At 41.9% G+C, this 20,325-nt stretch overlaps 1 protein-coding gene across 1 annotated transcript in view; it reads left to right on the forward strand.

The window, feature by feature from the left end:
* PTPRQ (protein tyrosine phosphatase receptor type Q) overlaps positions 1–20,325 on the forward strand; it is a 1,452,710-nt gene that overhangs the window by 1,190,993 nt on the left and 241,392 nt on the right. The window contains exons 52-53 of the mRNA XM_086919596.1: positions 7,244–7,402; positions 16,851–17,073. Of these exons, the coding sequence (XP_086775722.1) occupies positions 7,244–7,402; positions 16,851–17,073 (382 nt within the window). The remainder of the gene's footprint in view (positions 1–7,243; positions 7,403–16,850; positions 17,074–20,325) is intronic.

Consider the following 20,325-nt stretch of genomic DNA (forward strand, 5'->3'; position numbering starts at 1 on the left):
ACTCTTCTCCTAGGAGGCCCTGTTGGAAGCCACCATAGTTCTTCTCCCGGAATTTATTGGAAGTAGTTTTCTAGTCCCCAATCCATCATGGTTGCTTGCTCATTTATTATTGTATTGCCTTTCCAGTGCAGTAAGGCTGCATTCTTTCCTGATGTAATTTCCTGTCCTGGGGATTTCCTTTCTCCCTGCGTTGAAACACTTCTTGGCTCCTGTAGGTGTGTTTCCATGCTCCTGTTGATCCTCATTCCTGTTGACATTTCCAGTTTGGCTGCCCTTGTTTTCCTGCTGAGTTCTCCCTCACTTCTGTTGGTGTTTTCACTCCTGTTGGAGGTCCTTCTTCAGGCAAGTGCCTTCGGTGGTTCACCTGTGTCCAGTTCCAGCGCACTGGCTCCTTTGGTCTGTGCCCTCACCATGCTCTAACTATTAGTCCAATGTACAGACAATGGAAGCAGAGAAAATAAAGAAGGAAAAGGTCAGACCAATGGTAGCGCAAGAAAGCTTCTACACAAGCCAGCAAGGTAGAGGGAGGGGCCGAGGTAGGGGAAAGGGTACAGGAAAACCACATATTTACAGGTCAGCTTCCCTACCGCCACCAGGTGCAGCTTGCTTCTACTGTAAGGACCAGAGTCACTGGAAAGCAGACTGCCCCATAATGAAAAAAAGAATGCTGAAGGCAGGCACACACATAATAGGGGACAGGACCAACAACAATACCAGCATAATACCCAGCGCACAGAGTATAGAAACAATGAACAGTAGGTACTTGTCCAACGATATGCCTCCGGCACGGCAGGACTGGGCAGGGAGGAACGGGTTTGGGACAGCAGGACAATAGCTTCCCACTGCCACCCCAAGATTTATTCTAGGGATGCCTGAAAGTGGAAGACTGCCTAATAGATCCAGCCATAGCAGTGGATCAGTCAGGTCCATATGTAGAAGGGACAGTTCTGGGAAAAATTGTTCTGCTGATACGCTTGTTCTGCTGATAGAGTAGCAGAAAGCGGTCAAAATACAAATATACACTATCATCCTTTTCTTTTTTAGTATGTGTGATCTTGTTCTAATCTACCTTGTCTTCTTGTATTTTGTCTTTTAAGTATTTCACTACTTCTTTGTACTTCTCATCTACTTCATCTCCTGGTGCTCCTCCCATCCCATATATATCACGTTTGGGGGAATACCACCATAAGGCTGATGGGTCTAACAGTGAGTGAAAAGTGATTCATATTTTACTCACTACATATTCAAATAATGTGACTGGTATGTAAATTGGACATCGTTCTTGTCAACAGTCTTGGAAATAATTGTTTTAATGAGGTTTATATTGCACTGAATTCAAACCTACTGATCTGATCTCCCTGAAGTTAGTGCCATGCTGACATGCTAAACAATGTAAAACAAATGAAACAATATTACAGCTCAATCTTAAATAACTATGGTATTTCTCCTTTAAGATAATGCAACCACAAGACTGTTGCCATATGTTGAAAATTGCTGGGATGTGCATATCCTATTCCTTGTAGAAGTGGAAACTGTTTTCATTCACTACATGTTGAGTGAAAGTGTTGCACTGTTGGCCAGATGTACGACCCATTTTTGTATGCGCAAATGGGTTTGCGACCTGTTTGCGCATGCAAAAATCCTGTGGGCCATGTACTAATACTATTTTGCGAGTTGCAAATAATTTGCGACTCACAAAATAGTGTTTTAGGACTTGCTTTTAGGAAGGGGCATTCCCTTCCTAACAGCGACCCCAGACAGCCATGTAAGAATGTTTTGTGACCGCAATTGTGGTTGCGAAACACTCGCAGTTTTCCACCCTCTTCAAGAGGGTGGTAAAGCACTCGCAAACTGAAGGGGCCCCAAGGGGACCCCTTCCCCTTTGTGAATGCCAGGGAAAATATCTTTCAGGGGCAGGCAGTGGTCCCAGGAACCACTACCTGCCCTTAAAAAATGAAACTGAAACGTTTCATTAAAAAAAAAAAAATGCAGCCTGTTTCCCTTTAAGTTTTGTTTAAAAGCAGTCCCAGACATGGAGCTCTGCTGAGCCCAACAAGCCACCATCCCTGGGAGGGCCAGCCATTCCCAATGAGGTCGCAAATTGTGAGTGCGTCATGAATATTAATGAGGCATGCAAGTTACAACCCCATTAGGAATCGTAAACAGTGTCTCAGACACTGTTGTACATGGCAATTTGCGACTCGCAATCAAGGGCAATTTGCGAGTTGCAAATTGTCCTGGTCTTACATGTGGCCTTAAACCTTTTAATGGAAGAACAAATTATTCTGGCATATTTTAATTGCAACACATTTTTAGAAACAGTTGTAAATTGCCCCTTCAGGGAGGGGATGCCAAAGATTGTTGGACAATGGGCCTAGCAATTGTATCTGCCAATGTTAAACATCTACCAAGGCTGATCGCCCTTTACTCAAAAGGGCATCCACAAAGAAAATCCAATTAGATTGTGTAGATACTGCTGATATACATGCAGCACTAGACATCACAAAAAATCTTTTTAGATCTCTGTGTTGATTGGAAATTTGCACATAGATCAAATCTGAAGTCCCTCAGCTTGAAATATGGTGGGGTCTGGAGGAAGAAAACAGGAACCACAATGAAAATATTAAACTAAATATGATTTACTTTACGTCTCTGAACCCATTTGATTCCTTCTGTAATATCACCTAGAAGTGACTGGATAGCAGTCATCCCAGAGGTGATACTTACCCTGCCAGAATAGGCAGCCTTGAGGTGGAAAGGTTGGTGGAGCAATCACTAATTAGCAGAGGTTAGAACTCAGCTGCTAAAGACAGGTGAACCTGGTGGATGTCAACAGTGAGAGAGACTCATGGTCTTTCTAAGAAGGGTAGTAGGGAGTCCCCCTTTGGGGAAGAGAAGAACTGGATTTGAAGATCTAAATGCACCCATCAATGATAAACTTTTTAGACAGCTCAAACGTTTGAGTAGAAACCTGGTACTACTGGTGATAATAAAGTTGGTGGGTGTGACTCTTTTTAGACTTTTCTGACTTCACTACATAATACTGACTTTGTAATCGATTTGTTGCTCGAATATGATTTTACCTTAAATAATTGAATAGACAAAAGGCTTTTGGCAAAACAGGAACAAGTTGGCTTAATCAAACGCAGCAGCTAGGAGAGTATCAATAGAGGCGCGTCTGAAGACAGTCTCAGAGAAGAGAAGTTTTGGCTGCACATATATAAATTTTGTTGATACAATAAAATACTTTGACATTCTTTGAAAATTTGAAAGAATTCTTAAATAACAACAAAAACCATCTGCTAAGGGGGACACAGATTGCTCTGGACCTCGGGGAAGAGCTAGTGTGGGCCAGTGTGCATGTCCAGATGTCCGGTGTGATCACCTCATGTGGTGTGCATTTTGTGCCTTGTTTGCCTGAGTGTTCCTAACTACATGTAGCATCTAACTTCGTGGTATTTTGGGAATGTGCGCCTTTGGGGAAATTTGTTTTATCAGGAAAATCTCCTTGTTCCTGTTCGTGGTGTGACTACCTATCTGTGGGAACGATCAAGGTTTTCCCCAGGCATGCATTTGTCTTTGGGCTAAGTGTAACCTTACCTGTGACCTGTCAAGTGGTAGGCTTGGGTTTGGGTCGCAGGGCATGTCTGACCACGTTTCCCTGACTTGGAGCTGATGGGGAGGTCATCTTGGATAAATCCGACAGCAATGATAAGAGTTTGTGAGTCTGTGTATGTGTAACATGGCTATCACTGATATCATATTTACCAATATTCTCATTATTATATGTACAGTTGTTACATCGTACATCAACATTGCATTCACTGATATTGAGGTTATTATGCAGGCATAAGTTACGGTGTACATCGACATTGAATTTACTGGTATTGACATTACTGTGCGTGCACAGGTTACAGTGTACATTGGCATTGCATTTACTGGTATTAATATCATTGTGAGTGCATAGATGACAGCCTACTTCGGTATTGCATTTATTGGTATTGCTGCTGCTATGTGTGCTTAAAGCATGGTGTACATTGCTATCGTATTAATCAATCTCATCAGATTCTCTTCTAACTCTACTTTTATGTGCTGTAACACTTAAATAATAATGCTGAATTCAAGCATTTTTTTAAGGTGGGTCTTCCTGTCACATAATCTTATTTAAAATATAAGCAGATTTCAAGTGTTATATTGTTTAAAAAAAACTACCTGCATTAACAACAGCATTATAAACATTTGAAATACTTCAGTACTGACCCCCTTTATGTTTTTAGGTTTCCCCAGCACAGCGCTTGCGCTGTGCTTGTGAAATCTCTTGTATTTAAAATATCTTAAAAGGGGGCTCTTATCAGTTCCCAAAGCCAAATTACTGTGTTCATTCGCCTTTGTGTGGAACTTTTTTACTGTTAAAATGTCCTGGCTGCACTCATTTACGATACTTCTACTAAAGCTGTTCACACTGTTTCAGCCTGATTCACTGTCAAGATAAGACCTCTTCACATGGAAAAGGCAGACAGCTTCTACTAGGATGCTGAAATGCTTGCTTTTAATTACTTAGTTAGGTAAAGCAGATGATTTAGCCTTCGAACATTTGTGGCATTTCCTTTTCATGCCAAAGTACCTTTCTTTGCACTTTGTAGCCATTATCAGATAGATTTTTTTCAACTTAATCTATTTGATCATTATGATCAAATTTTAAATGTTGTAACAAAACCACATGTCAAAACTAAACTTAATATACAAGAGTTTTGCTATATTTTACTACTGAACAGGCATCCACAAGTGCAGTTACCTTGCAGTTAAAAGAGACTTGATTTGAATGGTGCAGCAGGTGCAGTGGCACTGGGGCTAAAAGCTCTAGGGACCCCACTAAACCCAGATTATTGCTAAATGGTACTCCTAAACAAGGCAGTCCCAATTACAGTTATCTAGCAGGTGGTAGGATCATGATTTGAATGTTGCAGCAGGTGCAGTAGCACCAGGACCAAACACTCTAAGTACCCCACCAAATAGCTAGTATTGCTATATTTTACTACTAAACAGGCAGTCACAAGTGCAGTTACCTTATAGACAACAGGGTCATGATTTGAATGATGCACCAGGCCCAAGAGTTGTCAGAATTCCTCTAAACACCTCATATTTCCATATTCCGCTACTTTACAAGCAGACACAATCGCAGTTATCTTGCAGTTAAAAGGGACTTGATTTGAATGGTGCGGCAGGTGCACTGGCAGGGGCCGGGCCAAAAGCTCTAGGGAACCCACTAAACATGGAATATTGCTAAATTTTGCTACCAAACAGGCAGTTACAACAAGTTTAGTTATCTAGTATGCACTAGGGCCATGATTTCAATGGTTCTGCAGGTGCAGTGGCCCCAGGGCCAAAAGTTGTTAGAACTCCTCTAAAAACCTAATATTGCCATATTATGCTACTATACAGGCAGGCACAATTGCAGTTATCTTGCAGTTAAAAGGGACTTGATTTGAATGGTGCGGCAGGTGCAGTGGCAGAGGCCGGGCCAAAAGCTCTAGGGACCACACTAAACACAGAATATTGCTACATTTTACTACCAAACAGGAAGTTCCAAGTTCAGTTATCTAGTATGTACTAGGGCCACAATTTCAATGGTGCTGCAGGTGCAGTGGCACTGGGGTCAAAAGTTGTTAGAACTCCTCTAAACACAAAATATTGCTATATTTAACTATTAAATAAGCAGTCACAAGTGCAGTTACCATACAGGCATTAGGTTAATGATTTCAGTGGTGCAGCAGGTGCGATGACATCAGGCCCAAAGTTCTAGGGACCCCTCTAAACACCAAATATTGCAATATTTTACTACTGAACAGGCAGTCACAAGTGCTGTTAACCTACAGACAATAGGGTTATAATTTGAATGGTGAAGAGGGGCAGTGGCACCAGGGACAATAGTTGTCATAGCTCCTCTAAACAACAAATATTGCTATATTTGACAACTAGACAGGCAGTCACAAATGCAGTTATCTTGCAGGTACTAAGGGCATGATTTGAATGGTGCAGCAGGTGCAGTGGTACCGGGCCCAAAAGTTGTCAGAACTCCTTTAAACACATAATATTGCTATTAGATCAATTAATTCTATTATTTCCCTCTTTCATTTCAATTTTCTAAATTTTGCTTCTACTTACCCACACTATACCACTAGCAACGGCACAATATATTGCCTTTTTGTACATAAACAAGTCATAACACTGTAACAGACTTTCTGTAACTTATACTGTATAAAGTATTGAGCAAGCTACAACTTACAACAAAAACCGCTTATTATTAATCACATAGGCAAAACCTAATGCATTTACCAATGCTTGTTAATATATAGGGGCAGTGGCTCCGCAGAAGGTGGCCCGTATTATGCAAAAAATGCACAGTCTTCGTCTGAGGGATAATCCTGTGAGTTAGACATATCATCACTGTTCACCTGATTACATGAAGTTTTCAGTTGTCTACTGCCTAGATGCACACACCATGTGGTGAGCAATAGAGCATGTTGCGCAACAACACGGAGCAGTGATGTCCCAGGCTTTTCTATGAAGGTTTAGGTGGCTGGTCCATCTGTCCCTCTCACAGACGGTGTTAGGAAGGTAGCTATTTATTTTAGAGCCCCTGTGACACCTCCCAGGTCACCGGCCTCGGAGAGGTGTAAAATATATATAGTCCATCTCATATGTGGTTTCTATTTAAATCTTCCTTCAGTGGTGGTACATACACCATCATAGGAATGTATGCCGAGTAAGCAGATTTCCCTTATTTGAATGTTGCATGCCACCTTGCTAGTCAGAGAACTCTCCTTTTGGATTCACAGACACTAGCAGGACACAGATTTCCCCATGCAACTCAAGTCTGCGTACGTCTTTCAATATGGTGCTGCACATGCAACATGTACATGTATGTAAAACTTAAATTAGGCTACGTTCAAGCAGGAATTCCGAATGTTCATAAATAATCAGCCGTGGCACGTGCAGGTAAGAGCAGATGGGCTGTGAGGCCGAGGGAGTAGGGATGTATTTCAATGGACAATGGGGGATTTCAATGAACATTGACGAGAGAAAATTGAATAAATCATTAATTTTGCCTCGTCATCGTCCGTCAAAATCCCCCCCCCCCCCCCCCCCCCCCCCAACCCAGCCTCACCACTCTTACCTGCACGGGCCGCGGCTGTAAAATATGTCAGTAATTAAAACCTTTAACTTCTCTCTTTTGCTACAGAACCACCCTTGCCTACCAAGAGACCTGTACCTGTTTACGAGGGCAGCGGTGCCCTGGTGGTTTCCTCCACAACTATCACTATTCGGATGCCGATATGCTACTTCAACGATGACCATGGTCCCATCAAGCACATACAGGTGCTGGTAGCAGAAGCTGGAGGTAACAGAAACAGCAGCATGTGTTTCACAGTGACTTTCTTGCAGAGTCCCTCACGCTTGCCTTTTCAAACCTAAAGTAAGCAGCCATCCCAAAACAAATTCCGCATGTCTTATATTTAAGCAGGGTTTCAAGTTTCCCTCTCCAACTTTTTTTTATCAAATCATTCCATTTCACTGAAACTATCCCAGTATATCGAAGAGCTGATGTCCTCCCCGCATGAAAGTTGGCATGTGTTTTTAAAATCTACAGGTTTGAGATTTTCTTTCATGCGAAGGGTGGCTTACGGTTTAAAACCTGCAAATTCCAGATGTCAGCAACTGCAAACAGATGATGGCAGATGCTTGCAGATTATTACAATGTGTAGCTTAAAGGGATTGGAGCAGATAACCCAGGGCATACAGTAAAAGCCAAGCTAAAGAAGCATTTAATCTTCAGTGGTTTCCTTCCTGGATGTTTGCACATAAAAATGGAAATGTTGGGGGAATGTTATGGAAACCCAGGTTACTTTTCTTTCAAAGGAGGAGCGATTGTTGATTCACATTTTCACACTCGCAAGAAAAATACACATATTTGTTTGGCTCGTTTATCCTTCCAAGATTCGCCACCGTCTTAGACTTGGGAGCAATTTAACAACATTTAGAAGGAGCTATATTCCAAAATGAGACTTATACTTGAAATAATGTAATCTACCCACATATGAAACTAACGATGTCCTATATATTTGATTGAGCTTTGTTAAAATGAAAAAAAATATGGTGAGGTATAAGTGATGCATTTGCACGATGAATGAAGGTAAATGTAATGTTTAATTTTTGGATTACTGACCATTTATTTGCAGTCTAAAGCTCGTATTTCAAGTGCTCCTGTGGTTTTGGCGCTGTTTACTTTACCTGATAATCTCCAACTTCCTGGGGTTCGAAATGCATAGGTTTTGTTAAATTTACAAGTATTCCAAGTTTTATGTGAATACTATGTGAATTTTGGTCTTTAGCGCACCAAAATCTGCATGTCACGATAGATATCATGCTCTTTTTTTCCCTGTTAAATTCTTGCAGGTTTAAATTGTAACGAACGGTGTGGACTACTTTATAGTACCTGGTAATTTCTGGGTGTAGTAAACTATGCATAGCTAGAAATAGCAACCTATCCACAAATAGGGATTTGCAGCAGTGTTGGAAAACCATACCCAACCCGCAAGAAAGTGCAACATTTTTAAATGAAAGGGTTAATGTCAAAGTTGATCTAGTCCTACAGGACATTTGTGTTTTGAAAAAAGGTAGAAGAGGCAAATAACGCTTTCCTATATTCAAGTCCATTTATAATCACCATGTTCACGTTTGCCTCCTTCATATTACATAGGGTAAAAAAACGACAAAGGAGTATCTGGATTTTCTAAATCCTACTATTTTTTGTGAATCGGATCAAACGGAATTAATGGAAGATCCTAATTTGGAAGAAATTCAACAAATAATTAAGAATTTACCTAAGGGTAAGGCGACAGGCTTAGACAGTCTAGCCGTTGGAATTTTTTTTAACTTTCTTGACCGAACTTCAACACATCATGGTGACATTATTTGGTTATATTTTCAGTGGGGGAACTCCACGTAAATCCTGGTCTAGTGCAAAAATTATAATATTCCCTAAGAAAAACAACCCCCCAGAACAATTAGGCTCATATAGACCAATTACCTTGATTAATGCGGACTCCAAAATTTACTCCAAATTATTAGCAAATCGTTTGGCCCCAATTATTCATAAAGTTATAGCTAATTACCAACATGGTTTTATCCCAGGATAAGGTTGGATCAATCAAGAATTTCAGGAGACCTTATGGCCCTCGTACTTTTAGATGCTGAGAAGGCATTTGATAGGGTCTCCTGGAAGTTCCTTTAGACAGCTTTGAAGAGGGTTGGGATTCCCCCAAGTTTCAATAAGGCCATACAACAATTATATGTCAACCCGGCCGCCATGGTTTTGGTTAATGGCAGTCTTACTAAGCCGTTTAAGATATCTAGGGGAACAAGACAAGGTTGTCCTTGTTCTCCTCTGTTATTTGCCTTGTATCTAGATCCCTTAATACAAAGACTGGAAAAGAATAGGGAGATAGAACCAATTCTATCACAAGATATCTCTACTAAACTTTTAGCCTACGCAGATGACATCGCAATCGTCACCAGGAACCCAGCATCAACTATGCTTGCTATCGTTGACGAGGCTACCAAATTTGGAGCTATTGCCGGATATGCCCTTAATCAAGGTAAAACCCAAATTGTGATTGATGAAAATGTGGTTTTTGCTGACTCTAGAGTTACACCGAACACTACTTACTTGGGGATATCTATTACTGCAAAACTAGAAGATCTGGTCGATATCAATGTAAAACCTGTTCTAAGGACTATGCAAAAAGATCTCCACAGACTTGATAACCTACATCTTTCCTTGATTGGTAGAGTAAATGCCATAAATATGGTCTTCTTCCCTAAATTGCTGTATTTATTTAGAGCAATTTGCCTAGAATTCCCGGATTCCTGTTTAAAATCTATGGAACATACTTTTTCAAGTTTTATATGGTCATATTCCCAACCAAGACGCGCATTAAAATTCCTCACTTTACCTAAGGAACGGGGGTGTCTAGCCTTACCAAATTTGCGATTTTATTATTGGGCTGTAACCCTTATCAATAGTCAAGAGCTCCTTCAAACGGAATCAACAAGTGAATTATCTTGGGCTGAACAAGCAACTTATTTATAAATTAATGATAGGTGAAAAAAGTTTAGGATATTTATGGTGTCATCTACATGACAGCTATCACAAAAAAGTAAAATTTAAGCTGCTTCTACACTCATTTAAAATTGTGCAAAAAATAAGGAAAATGATGGATATTGGCCGGGCGAGTTTCATACTATACACTTTTTAAAGATAATTTAGATCTGCCTGAAATATTTAGGGATAACTGTATGAAGAAATGGGAAGCAGCTGGAATTACACATTTCGGCAATCTCTGCTCTTCTACAGCGCTTCTCACAATCGAGGAACTTAGATTGAAATATCAAATTAATAACCGAGATTTCTTCAAATATTTACAAATCCGGGATTATATCACTAGATGAAATCTTAGTGGAATCATTTGCAGTAAATGTGTGCTATTTGAGGCACTGTCGTCCATAAAAGCAAACACTATTAGTGAAATATATACTTTATTAATTAATTCGGCACCTGATGATATAGGAAATATAGCCTCGAAATGGGAAAACAAAATTGGTATATCCCCCGAAGAATTTGATAGAACAATGGTCATGTCACAAACTTATCTTTTACCCACCAAATTACAGACGCAATTTTATAAAACTTGCTTTATGCTGTATTATACTCTGGATAAAATTGCAAAATGGGGCCCCGGTAAAGGAACATATTGTCCCCGTTGCCATACTCCAAATGCAGACTGTGTACATATATTCGCCACATGCATCGGCCTATCCCAACTGAAACTTGATATTGAGACGTTTATCTCTGCGGTGGTGAAAAATCTCATCAACCTAACTATTGAAATGATGCTTCTAGGTGCAACGGACCCTAACTGGAAAGGACCAGGGGTGGAATTAATATTTATCTCAATGGCTGTTTTTAGGATGTGTATCGCATCGGCCTGGTGAGACGAATTTGCTCCTTCATTCCAGCAATGGCTCGCTAGATTACTTGCCGCATTTAAACTGGAAATTGCAATTTATAAAGGGAAAGGTAGAAGGAAACGCACTGTTGGCTTGAAAATTTGGGCTCCGTTACAGGAATGGTGTGATATACAAACTAATAATAATTTGTGACTCCTGTAAATCCAATTTTGTTTAATTTGTGTCACTGTTATTGAAGAATATTTGGGGTATAACTCTTAAACAAGGCAGAAATTTGACTGACGATTTTGCGAGTGCCTTTGCATTTGTATTCAAATTCTTTTTATTTGTTTTATTTTTTGTGTTTACTATTATTAATGTCTTTCTTTAGATTTAGCGTGGAATAATATGACACAGGGCTGTTATGTGATTGATTAACCCGACGTGGTACTAAGTTTGTGTTTTTTTTTACAAAAGTGCCAGACTATGGGGTGGGGGGGGGGTTAGGGGGTTAAAGTGCATAGTATCAATGTAATTTTATGTATCCTATGATTATACAAAAAAAACAATAAAAAAAGATTTAAAATTGAATAATCAAGGGGAAAAGACAATTACTTTCATGAAGCCAAAAAAAAAAAATATATATATATATATATATATATATAATCACCATGTTCACGTTTGCCTCCTTCAAATTACATAGAGTTAGAGATAGACGGAAGGGATAATAGGTCACTGTGTTTGTCCGTCCTAGAATCAGTGGGTAGTATCGGGTAGCTTCAGATGCTCAAATGGGAAACCCCTAACCCATTGAAACAAATAACTTTAACTAGGTGATGGACAGATCTGAAAGGCCAGATCGTCTATCTTTATAATATTGCCAATTTAGATAAAGATCCAGGATAGTCAGAAATGTTTATGCTTTTATTATCATTGTTCAGATGGACCAGAAAAATGTGTGCAGAGCAAAATAGAAAGACAGTCAACACATGTTTCACCCCCTCTCAGCTCTCATGCCTGGGTCTTTCTCAAGGCTGATAATAAAATTAAATTAATTTAATTGCCAATTGCAAAAAGAAAAAAGGGAGAGAAAAGTAAAAGTGGGGCAGGGGGAGGGAGGGAGAAAATGGAAACCATTGGCATTTTCACTGTGACAGGTTCAAGCTGTACAGGGAAGCGCGAGGGAATCGGAATGCCCAACCCAGAATCAAACATGAGTGCAACAATAATCAAATATCCTTGTCAAAGCGTTAAGCAGATTTCATGGTTAAAAAAAAGAGATTAGTTATCCTGTGTAATAAATAAATACAAATTGTCAGTTGCATGGGTCCCCATTAAAGAAGAAGGTAACAAAATACAATGAAAAGGTAAGTATTTTATTTTTAGCAAGTTCAATAAATGTTATCAACACAGTGCCTGTGTTTTTTTAGATTGCACTGAATTGTACTTAACCTTTAATTGTAAAACTAAAAATAAAGTATTGTGATTTGAAATTCATTTTCTAGAGCACAGGGGTTATTTCTTGATTTCTTTCTCTCTGAATTCATTTTAATCCATATTTTGATTTAAGATAATTGTTTTTGTTTATCTTTTTAAATTAATTACTTATGGTGTGGAAATGAGTAATGTGCTGTGTGTTTCTTTCCTCTGAACAATGAGTAGCGTCTCCTGATTAGTAGGCGTCCCCTGAGCACAGCGTCAAAGACCCATCCAGTGGGTGTTAAAACAAATTAGTCAGACTCCAATTCAGTTCAATATTCTTTTGAGTGAAACAATATCAAATTTATTCATATCATTAAAGATTCCGTTTATGGGAAACAAACATCCACTGATGTCTTATTTCAGATCATTCATAATATAATAGATTCCGGTCCAAGGAATTTCGGGCAGACAGATGCCCTTCACCAGGGGACCAAATCTGCAACAAATCATAAACAATGATACAATGAGGAAACCAATCAATGAAAATGTTGGTATTGTTGTAAATAAAGAAAATGACCTGTGACTGAGGTGCCTCTGTGGCAAATGTAGTGCTGAAAATATCAGAAAAGAAATGCGTGAATGAAAAAGCAAAAACAAAAACTACATATGACCATCTAATATTGCAGTATTCTAGATGGTGACTATATACTGATGTCAATGCTAATCAGTTGTGATCTTTTTCGTAGAAGTGGTGGGATGCGTGAGAAGCGCATGACAGTGAGAAAGCTCATGGCACTGTAAAAAGATGCCATGCCGGTATTAAATAGGTGGATACATGCGGCAATGTGCAGCCGGTCTTAAAATAACACATGGTGACGAACTTGCGGAAGAGTTAAAGAGAGAAAATCCTGTGTGTGGATATCATACCGTAGTGACTGGGTGAACCACATGCTGCTACGCAACATGCCAGGATGTTCAAAAGTGCACATACTAGGTCTATACGCATGAACTGTACTCAAAACGATAGTTCAAAAACATTAAATACTCACAACAACAAAGCATGTATTCTTGCTGTTCGGACCTATTAAAATAAGTTAACAAAGGCATGCTAAATGTGCTGAACAGGTAGAGTTCACGGTCAATGTGAACCAAAATTATGAAAACCGAACGGAGAGAACCAGTACTCACGGTGTGATGTGGTGTGACACGCCGCAATCTGTCTCAAACGCTCAGCTCGGACCAAATGCTCCGAATGCAGCTGATAAGCCAATAAAGTGTAAACGGACTATAGCCCAGTCAAGAATCAGAACCGGTCGCCACCTTGGAGTGGTTACACTCGCAGTGTATGATGAGAATGCTGGGTAAAGAACACAACCGGCCAGCTGGCCGACAACTCTGTACGGCATCTCTGATTAACAACGAGGTCAATGCCCAAATGTCTTATGTAAACCGGCAGATGAAATATGAACAAAAGTGACGCACAAACTGAACACCAGTTCTAAGAAACCAGTGTAGCCTGTGCATATGATGACATGTCAAAACATGCCATGTCGTGTTGTCATAAATCACCATGAGAGTGGTAATGTTGTGAAAGTCCATGTGTACATGTAGGTTCATCAGAGTGTTGACGTACATAATAAAATAAACAACACAAAATCACCAAGTTGAGGTAAACAGAGAATGGACTGTGAATAAAAGAATGCGGTACGGAGTGCCCTGAAAAATAATACAAGAACTGATAAGAATAGCCAGAAGAACAGCAACAGTTATGAAGAGAAAATATAAAGGAAAGATGAAAAATCACCAAAGGTCATAAGTAGCATAAGAATTCCATCCTGTCATTAAGTCAGTTAGGCTTCAGTGAGTTGAGAATTCTGATACAGTGATTCTCTCTCTGGAGAAGTCGATTGTTATTGTCTGTTCCCTCACATTTTTCAACAATTTCCAAAACCAGAAACTTGATTTGGCTGATATTGTGTTGGTATTCCATGAAGTGGGTAGCCACCACCGATTTGGTGTTCTTCGTACGGATGAAACTCTTATGTTCATGCATGCGTATCTTTACTTTCCTCTCAGTCTTTCCCACGTAGACTAAACCACAAGGGCATTTCAGAAGGTAAATCACGTTGGACCTATTACAAGTGGCAGTCACCCTGAGATTGATTCTGGTCCCTTTCATGGGATGCGCCATCCATGCACCTTTAATCACATTGTTACAATTACTACAGTTATAACACAGTGAGGAACCCTTGAAGACCATCAGACTCGTTTTTGCTATGGGTTGCATGAGTAATTCCTTGAGGTTCTTCCCTCTCCTGTATGCAAAAATTGGCTTCTTGACAACCAACCCTTCAAAATCTGGCGCCACGGCTAGCACAGACCAGTGTCTGTTGAGTGTTCTTGAAACTGTGACTCATGGTTGAGCATTCGGAAACAACTACCATCCGGTTTATAGCTGGTTTATCTGTGGTCTTCAGTAGGTCAGTTCTTCTCTTGTTGGCGCACCTAAATGTGACATGTTCCAGTATGTTAGAAGGGTAACCACGATCGGTGTACCTTGTTAACATGGTGTCCATTTGCAGGACGCGTATTTCAGGATCAGAAACAATGCGTTTGACATGTATTAATTGTGAATATGATAGATTGTTCTTAAGAGATTTCTGGTGGAAGCTATTGTAATGTAGCATGTTGTTTTTGTCAGTCCGTTTGCAAAAGAAGTTTGTTTCTAATTTCCCTGCAACTTTGTGGATTTGCACATGCAGAAATGTCATGGTGTCTTGATGAACTTCAAAGGTGAATTGTATCCTCACATTGATGTTATTGAGCGAGTTTAGTGCTGAGATTAGCGTATCATGAGAACCTTTCCAAAGGATGAAAATGTCTTCTATATATCGTAAAAATATTGTAGCATGCTCTTTCCAAACTATAGAGCTCAAAATGTTGTCTTTCTCAAATCGATGCATAAAGATGTTGGCATACGATGGGGCTGCGCAATTGCCCATGGAAGTCCCTGACAATTGCAGGAACCATTGTTCGTCCCACTTAAGTAGCTTTGATACAGTGAAAAGTGGAGTAATTCTATTAGAAAGGTTTGAAAGTCTGAGTCTAAATTAGACTAGAGCAATACGATGTCAATGGCTTCTGTACCCAGATCATGGGGGATCGTTGTATATAAGGATTTAACATCTGATGTACATAACCACAGTTCTTCATTGGACTCAATTACAATCTGATTGATTCTGGAGATGAAGTCAGTGGTATCCTTGATGTAAGTCCTGGTTTTGACCACGAAGGCTGCAAATGTCTATCTAAGAATTTCCCCACTGGCTCATGCATGCTCCCTCCGGTGGATACAATTGGTCTAAAAGGGGGTTGACGAAAATGTTTATGTACCTTAGGTAACATATGATGGTGATTTCGGTTCGTTTTGAGTGAGATGCTTTCTGGCTTTGTCCGTTATCATGCCATTGTCTACTGCTCTTTAAAGAATACACTTGAGAATTTCATAAAATTGATCTGTGGGATTAGATTCAAGTGCGACATAAGTGTTGGTGTCCATGATGTGAGCATGTACCTGTTGATTGTAAAAACTAGTGTCCATGATGACAAGTGCCCCACCTTTATTGGCATTCTGACAAGTAATAGTGGTGTTATTGGCTACATTTTTTAGAACATCCATTTCCATCACAGTTAAATTGCGATTTTTTTTTTCTGGAAGTTAAAAGTGGGCAAGTCATGCTTAACTAGATTTTCAAAGGTGTCCAAGCTCTTATGGCTAACAGGAGCCGTAAATGTTCTCTTAGGTTTCAATCCTCACAATAAATCTCTTTCCTCTGGTTCCGTGTGCTCTAAAATATTTTCGAAAAAATTCCTCAGGTATAGGTTGCGCATAAGTTTTCCAGTTCCAAAATGTTCGTGTGACTCGTTGGTATAAAAGACATACCTTTTTGTAAAATACATGTTTCAATCGGACTGACTTCATAGGAAGAGATGTTGATCACTAAATTTTTTGAGTTCAAGTCTTCTTCCCTTTGCCCTTTGTGCTGGTTGTAGGTAGATTCTTCCCTTCCGTGCCTTCTTTTTCTTAGGCTCCTCCTGGGTCGTCCGTTGCTCTTGCTGATGTTTGTTTCCCATGAACAGAATGTCAAATGATATGAATAAATGGGATATTGTTTCACTCAAAAGAAGATTGAACTGAATTGGAGTCTGAATAATTTGTTTTGATACCCACTGATGGGTCTTTGATGCTGTGCTCAGGGGGACGCCTTCTAATTAAGAGACACTACTCATTGTTCATCACGAATTAAACCTTTTGACCAGGAAGTGATACCTCAGAGGCACGCAACAAACTTCACAACTTGAACTACCTAGGTTGTGCGTCTTTCATTTAAACTTTTGTTCCTTTCTTCTGCCATTAGTTCAGCATGAAGGAAATATTACTAAGTGGCATGAGGCCTACTTCAAGAAACCAAGGCCATATTTCACAAATGAAGGTTTCCCAAATCCAGAATGTTCAGAGGGGAAGCAGAGATTTAAGGCCAAAGAAGAAGTCTACGTCATTGGCGCCGATAACAACTGCATGCTGCAAATCGGTGAAGACAAGATTTGCAATGGACCTCTCAAACCGAGAAAGCAGTACTTGTAAGTAGTTATATCAGTGAAAAGAGACTTAACATTATATGAGACAATGCAGATGACTCCGCTGCCGCGAAAAGCTAATGCGCGTTTGTATCTTTAGTCCTTCATACAATGAGATGATCTGTGGCCTATGAGAAGTTGATACACTAAAGCATAGACAATACACGTCCAGAGCGCTTTTTTGGCCTTAACAGCAAAAACAAGTAGCATCCTAGTCTGCTGTACTACGGGCCCTGAGAGTACACACTCCCCTTCCATTTTTCCTTTCAAGGGCACCTTGCTGATCGTGACTTTAAGTAGTTGACTCTCTTTATGTAATCCCTGTCACAATATGTTTGGAAATTGTTCCAAAACTCACATGATGCAGCACTATTACCTTGAAGAAGGTTTCTATCTCTGCCAAAAAAAACACCTTGAAAGTCAGCAGAATCAGCAGTTCTAGCAGTAAAGCGTAAAACACTTCCTTCATATCTATTTTTGTGTTTCCCTTTTGAAGATTCCTCTCCCAATTCGTAGAAATGCTTCTTCATTTCCAAGAATCTAGTTTTGACTAATTTCTAATATGATCCAATATTGTTATTGCAGAAATTGTGGTGCCATTTATAAACTGGTGGGACTTGGTCCAAAAACCTCTAGAACAGTAAAGGGCCAGATTATACAGATACTTGTTATATATCTTCTGTATGTATGCATGTTTTTGTATGTTCCTCCCAGACATGGTCTTGTAAAACAACAAGATTTTGATAAAATGAAAGTTGAAAGTTTAGAGGACATTATCTCAGGCATATGTTGATTGGACATTCATTGATGTTTACTCTTCTTGCTGAAGAGATCTGGATAGCACTTAAACTTTCATATCTGAAAGAGACACATCAGTGATAGATTCCTTAACTTAGAATATCCCCAGGAGTCAGACTGGATCCGGAAAGTTTTGCTTAGCAGGTCACCCGCGCGTCAGTAGGTGCTGTCCTGCGGCTCCGCGTCCGTCACTGGCATCGTAAGTACCGAGATGACGTCATGGAGAGTACTTAGGCACCACCCATGCGTGCTGATGTCAGTTCTTTCTTTTCCCGTGCCAGTATGTGCAGATCTGAAATGAGCACGTATCTAAGTCACTTTTTGACTGCTATTTTGAGACTTTTGTCTCCCCCTTTTTTCTCCTGGTGCACGTAGGGATGCCCGGCTTCAAGTCTTGTGAGATCTGTCGCCGTAATATGTCGGTGGCGGACCCCCACGATGTTTGCCTCTACAGCCTGGAGAACGATCACAACTCCTGGGACTGCAGAGATTGTCTGGCCATGGCCCCAAGGCCTTGCAGGAGCGGCGTAGGAAATTGCCGCCGCTCCGGGTCTAGAGGTTGTTCCCGGGACCAGAGATGTCGCTCCTCGGGCTCCAAGTCTTCACCTTTAGATTCCGGTAAGCGTCGCCACAAAAAAAGTCAAAGAAGCGTGTTCGCTCTCTGACATCCCTCCGTCGCTCCTCGGAGATGGACGAGGGGGACAGGGGCTCCACCCATGCATCTCCTCTGGAGCCTGGAAGTTCTGCATCCTACCCACCATACCCGGGTCCGGCGGCGACTCCAGAACAGGTGCAAGAGTTTTTTTCTGCCATGGTCCGCCTTTTTAGGCCTCGGGCTCCCACCAGCGTGCCCTCGGGCCCTGCAGTCCGTTGTCCAGATCCTGTTGGCGCAGCGGCTCTGCCAAAGGCGCCAGCCCCAGCGCCACAGCATCCTACGCCGTTGGCTCCGGCCCCGGCACCACAAGGTGCGGTGTTGCCGGCTCTGGCCCCAGCGCCGCCCTCGGCTCCACCTTCGGCACCACACTGGGTGCCATTTATCCCTCCCTTGCCCGGGTTCTAGGACCATTTTGTTCCGGCCAGGGATCCGAATTGGGAGGTGGCGCAGGTCCGGAACCGGCCGGCCCCATTTCCGGCGCCGCTCCCGACGCCGTTCATTCCTTCTCTGGCTACGTGACTGTCCCCCTCTACACCGTAGGCGAACAAGGACTGGGAAGGGTCCGAGGACCCTCTTGCCTGGCAAAGGGACTCTGAGCAAGAGTGGGTGGACAACTTGGAGGATGCGGGTGACCTCAATGTCTCCTCTGATTCGGGGTTCGCCTCTCCCCCACCTACGATGGAGGAAGGTGCCTCCTACACGATGGTACTCCGTAGGGCTGCAGAGGCCCTCAACCTCGACCTCCCCACGGCGGTCCTCAAGACCAACCTCCTCACCGAGGTGCTCCAGACGGCGTCTACTTCATCGGAGCCGTTGCTTCCTTTCAACGACGCCCTAACGGAGGTCCTCTTGGGCACTTGGTTAAGGCCAGCCACGAAGGGGGGGGGCCCGGTGGATAAAAATGTCACCAGATGCCACCGACCCACGCCTGGTGACCCTGCCTTCTTGACCACTCACCCTACGCCCGAGACACTGGTTATTCAGGCCTCAACGTCACATAGTGCCTTTCCCAAGGCCCTGCCGGATAAGGACTAGACCAGTTTGGGAAGCGGTTGTTCTCTTCAGCCAGCTTGGGGCTGTGGTCGGTAAATACCACCTGCTTGTTGGGCCGCTACTCCCACGCGGTGTGGGATGCTGTTGCTCAGGTGTTGCCTCAGTGTCCTGAGGAGGTGCAGGCTGTCCTTTCTCAGGCGATTGCTGAAGGTAAGGATACAGCTACGTTCGCCATTCGGTGTGGGTTGGACACCGCTGACTCAGGGCAATTTCTACGACTGTGGCGTTGCAGCGCCACGCCTGGTTGCGCTCGACTGGGTTCTCGCCCGATGTCCAGAGCTCACTCATGGACAAGCCCTTTGATGGAACCTGCCTGTTTGGCAACAAGGCTGTCAGTGCCCTGGAGAGCTTTAAGGACTCCAGGCTATGGCGAAGTCCTTGGGTCTTTCTGCTAAGAACCCACCAACTCCTGCTTTTTGTTCCTTTCGTGGCCAAGGTAGAGGCACCAAGGCACAGCCATCCACCTAGCCTGTACAGAACCAGCCACAACACAGCCTTGGTCGGGTTAATGAACCAGCGTGCAGGACCATCCACCTCCACCCCCACTGCTTCCACCTCCAAACCTTCCTAATCTGAGTTTCGTGGAGCACCCCATGCCAGTGGGTGGCAGGATCCGCCACCACCTCCCCCACTGGCGCGAAATTACATCAGACAAGTGGGTGCTGCAGATAGTCTGCCAGGGTTACTCACTTCCCTTTCAGTCCTCCCCTCCAGCCATGCCACCTCAGTACCACCGCATGTGGGGGAAT

This window comes from Lissotriton vulgaris, chromosome 1_1, assembly GCF_964263255.1.
Source record: "Lissotriton vulgaris chromosome 1_1, aLisVul1.2, whole genome shotgun sequence".
Taxonomy (NCBI): Eukaryota; Metazoa; Chordata; class Amphibia; order Caudata; family Salamandridae; genus Lissotriton; species Lissotriton vulgaris.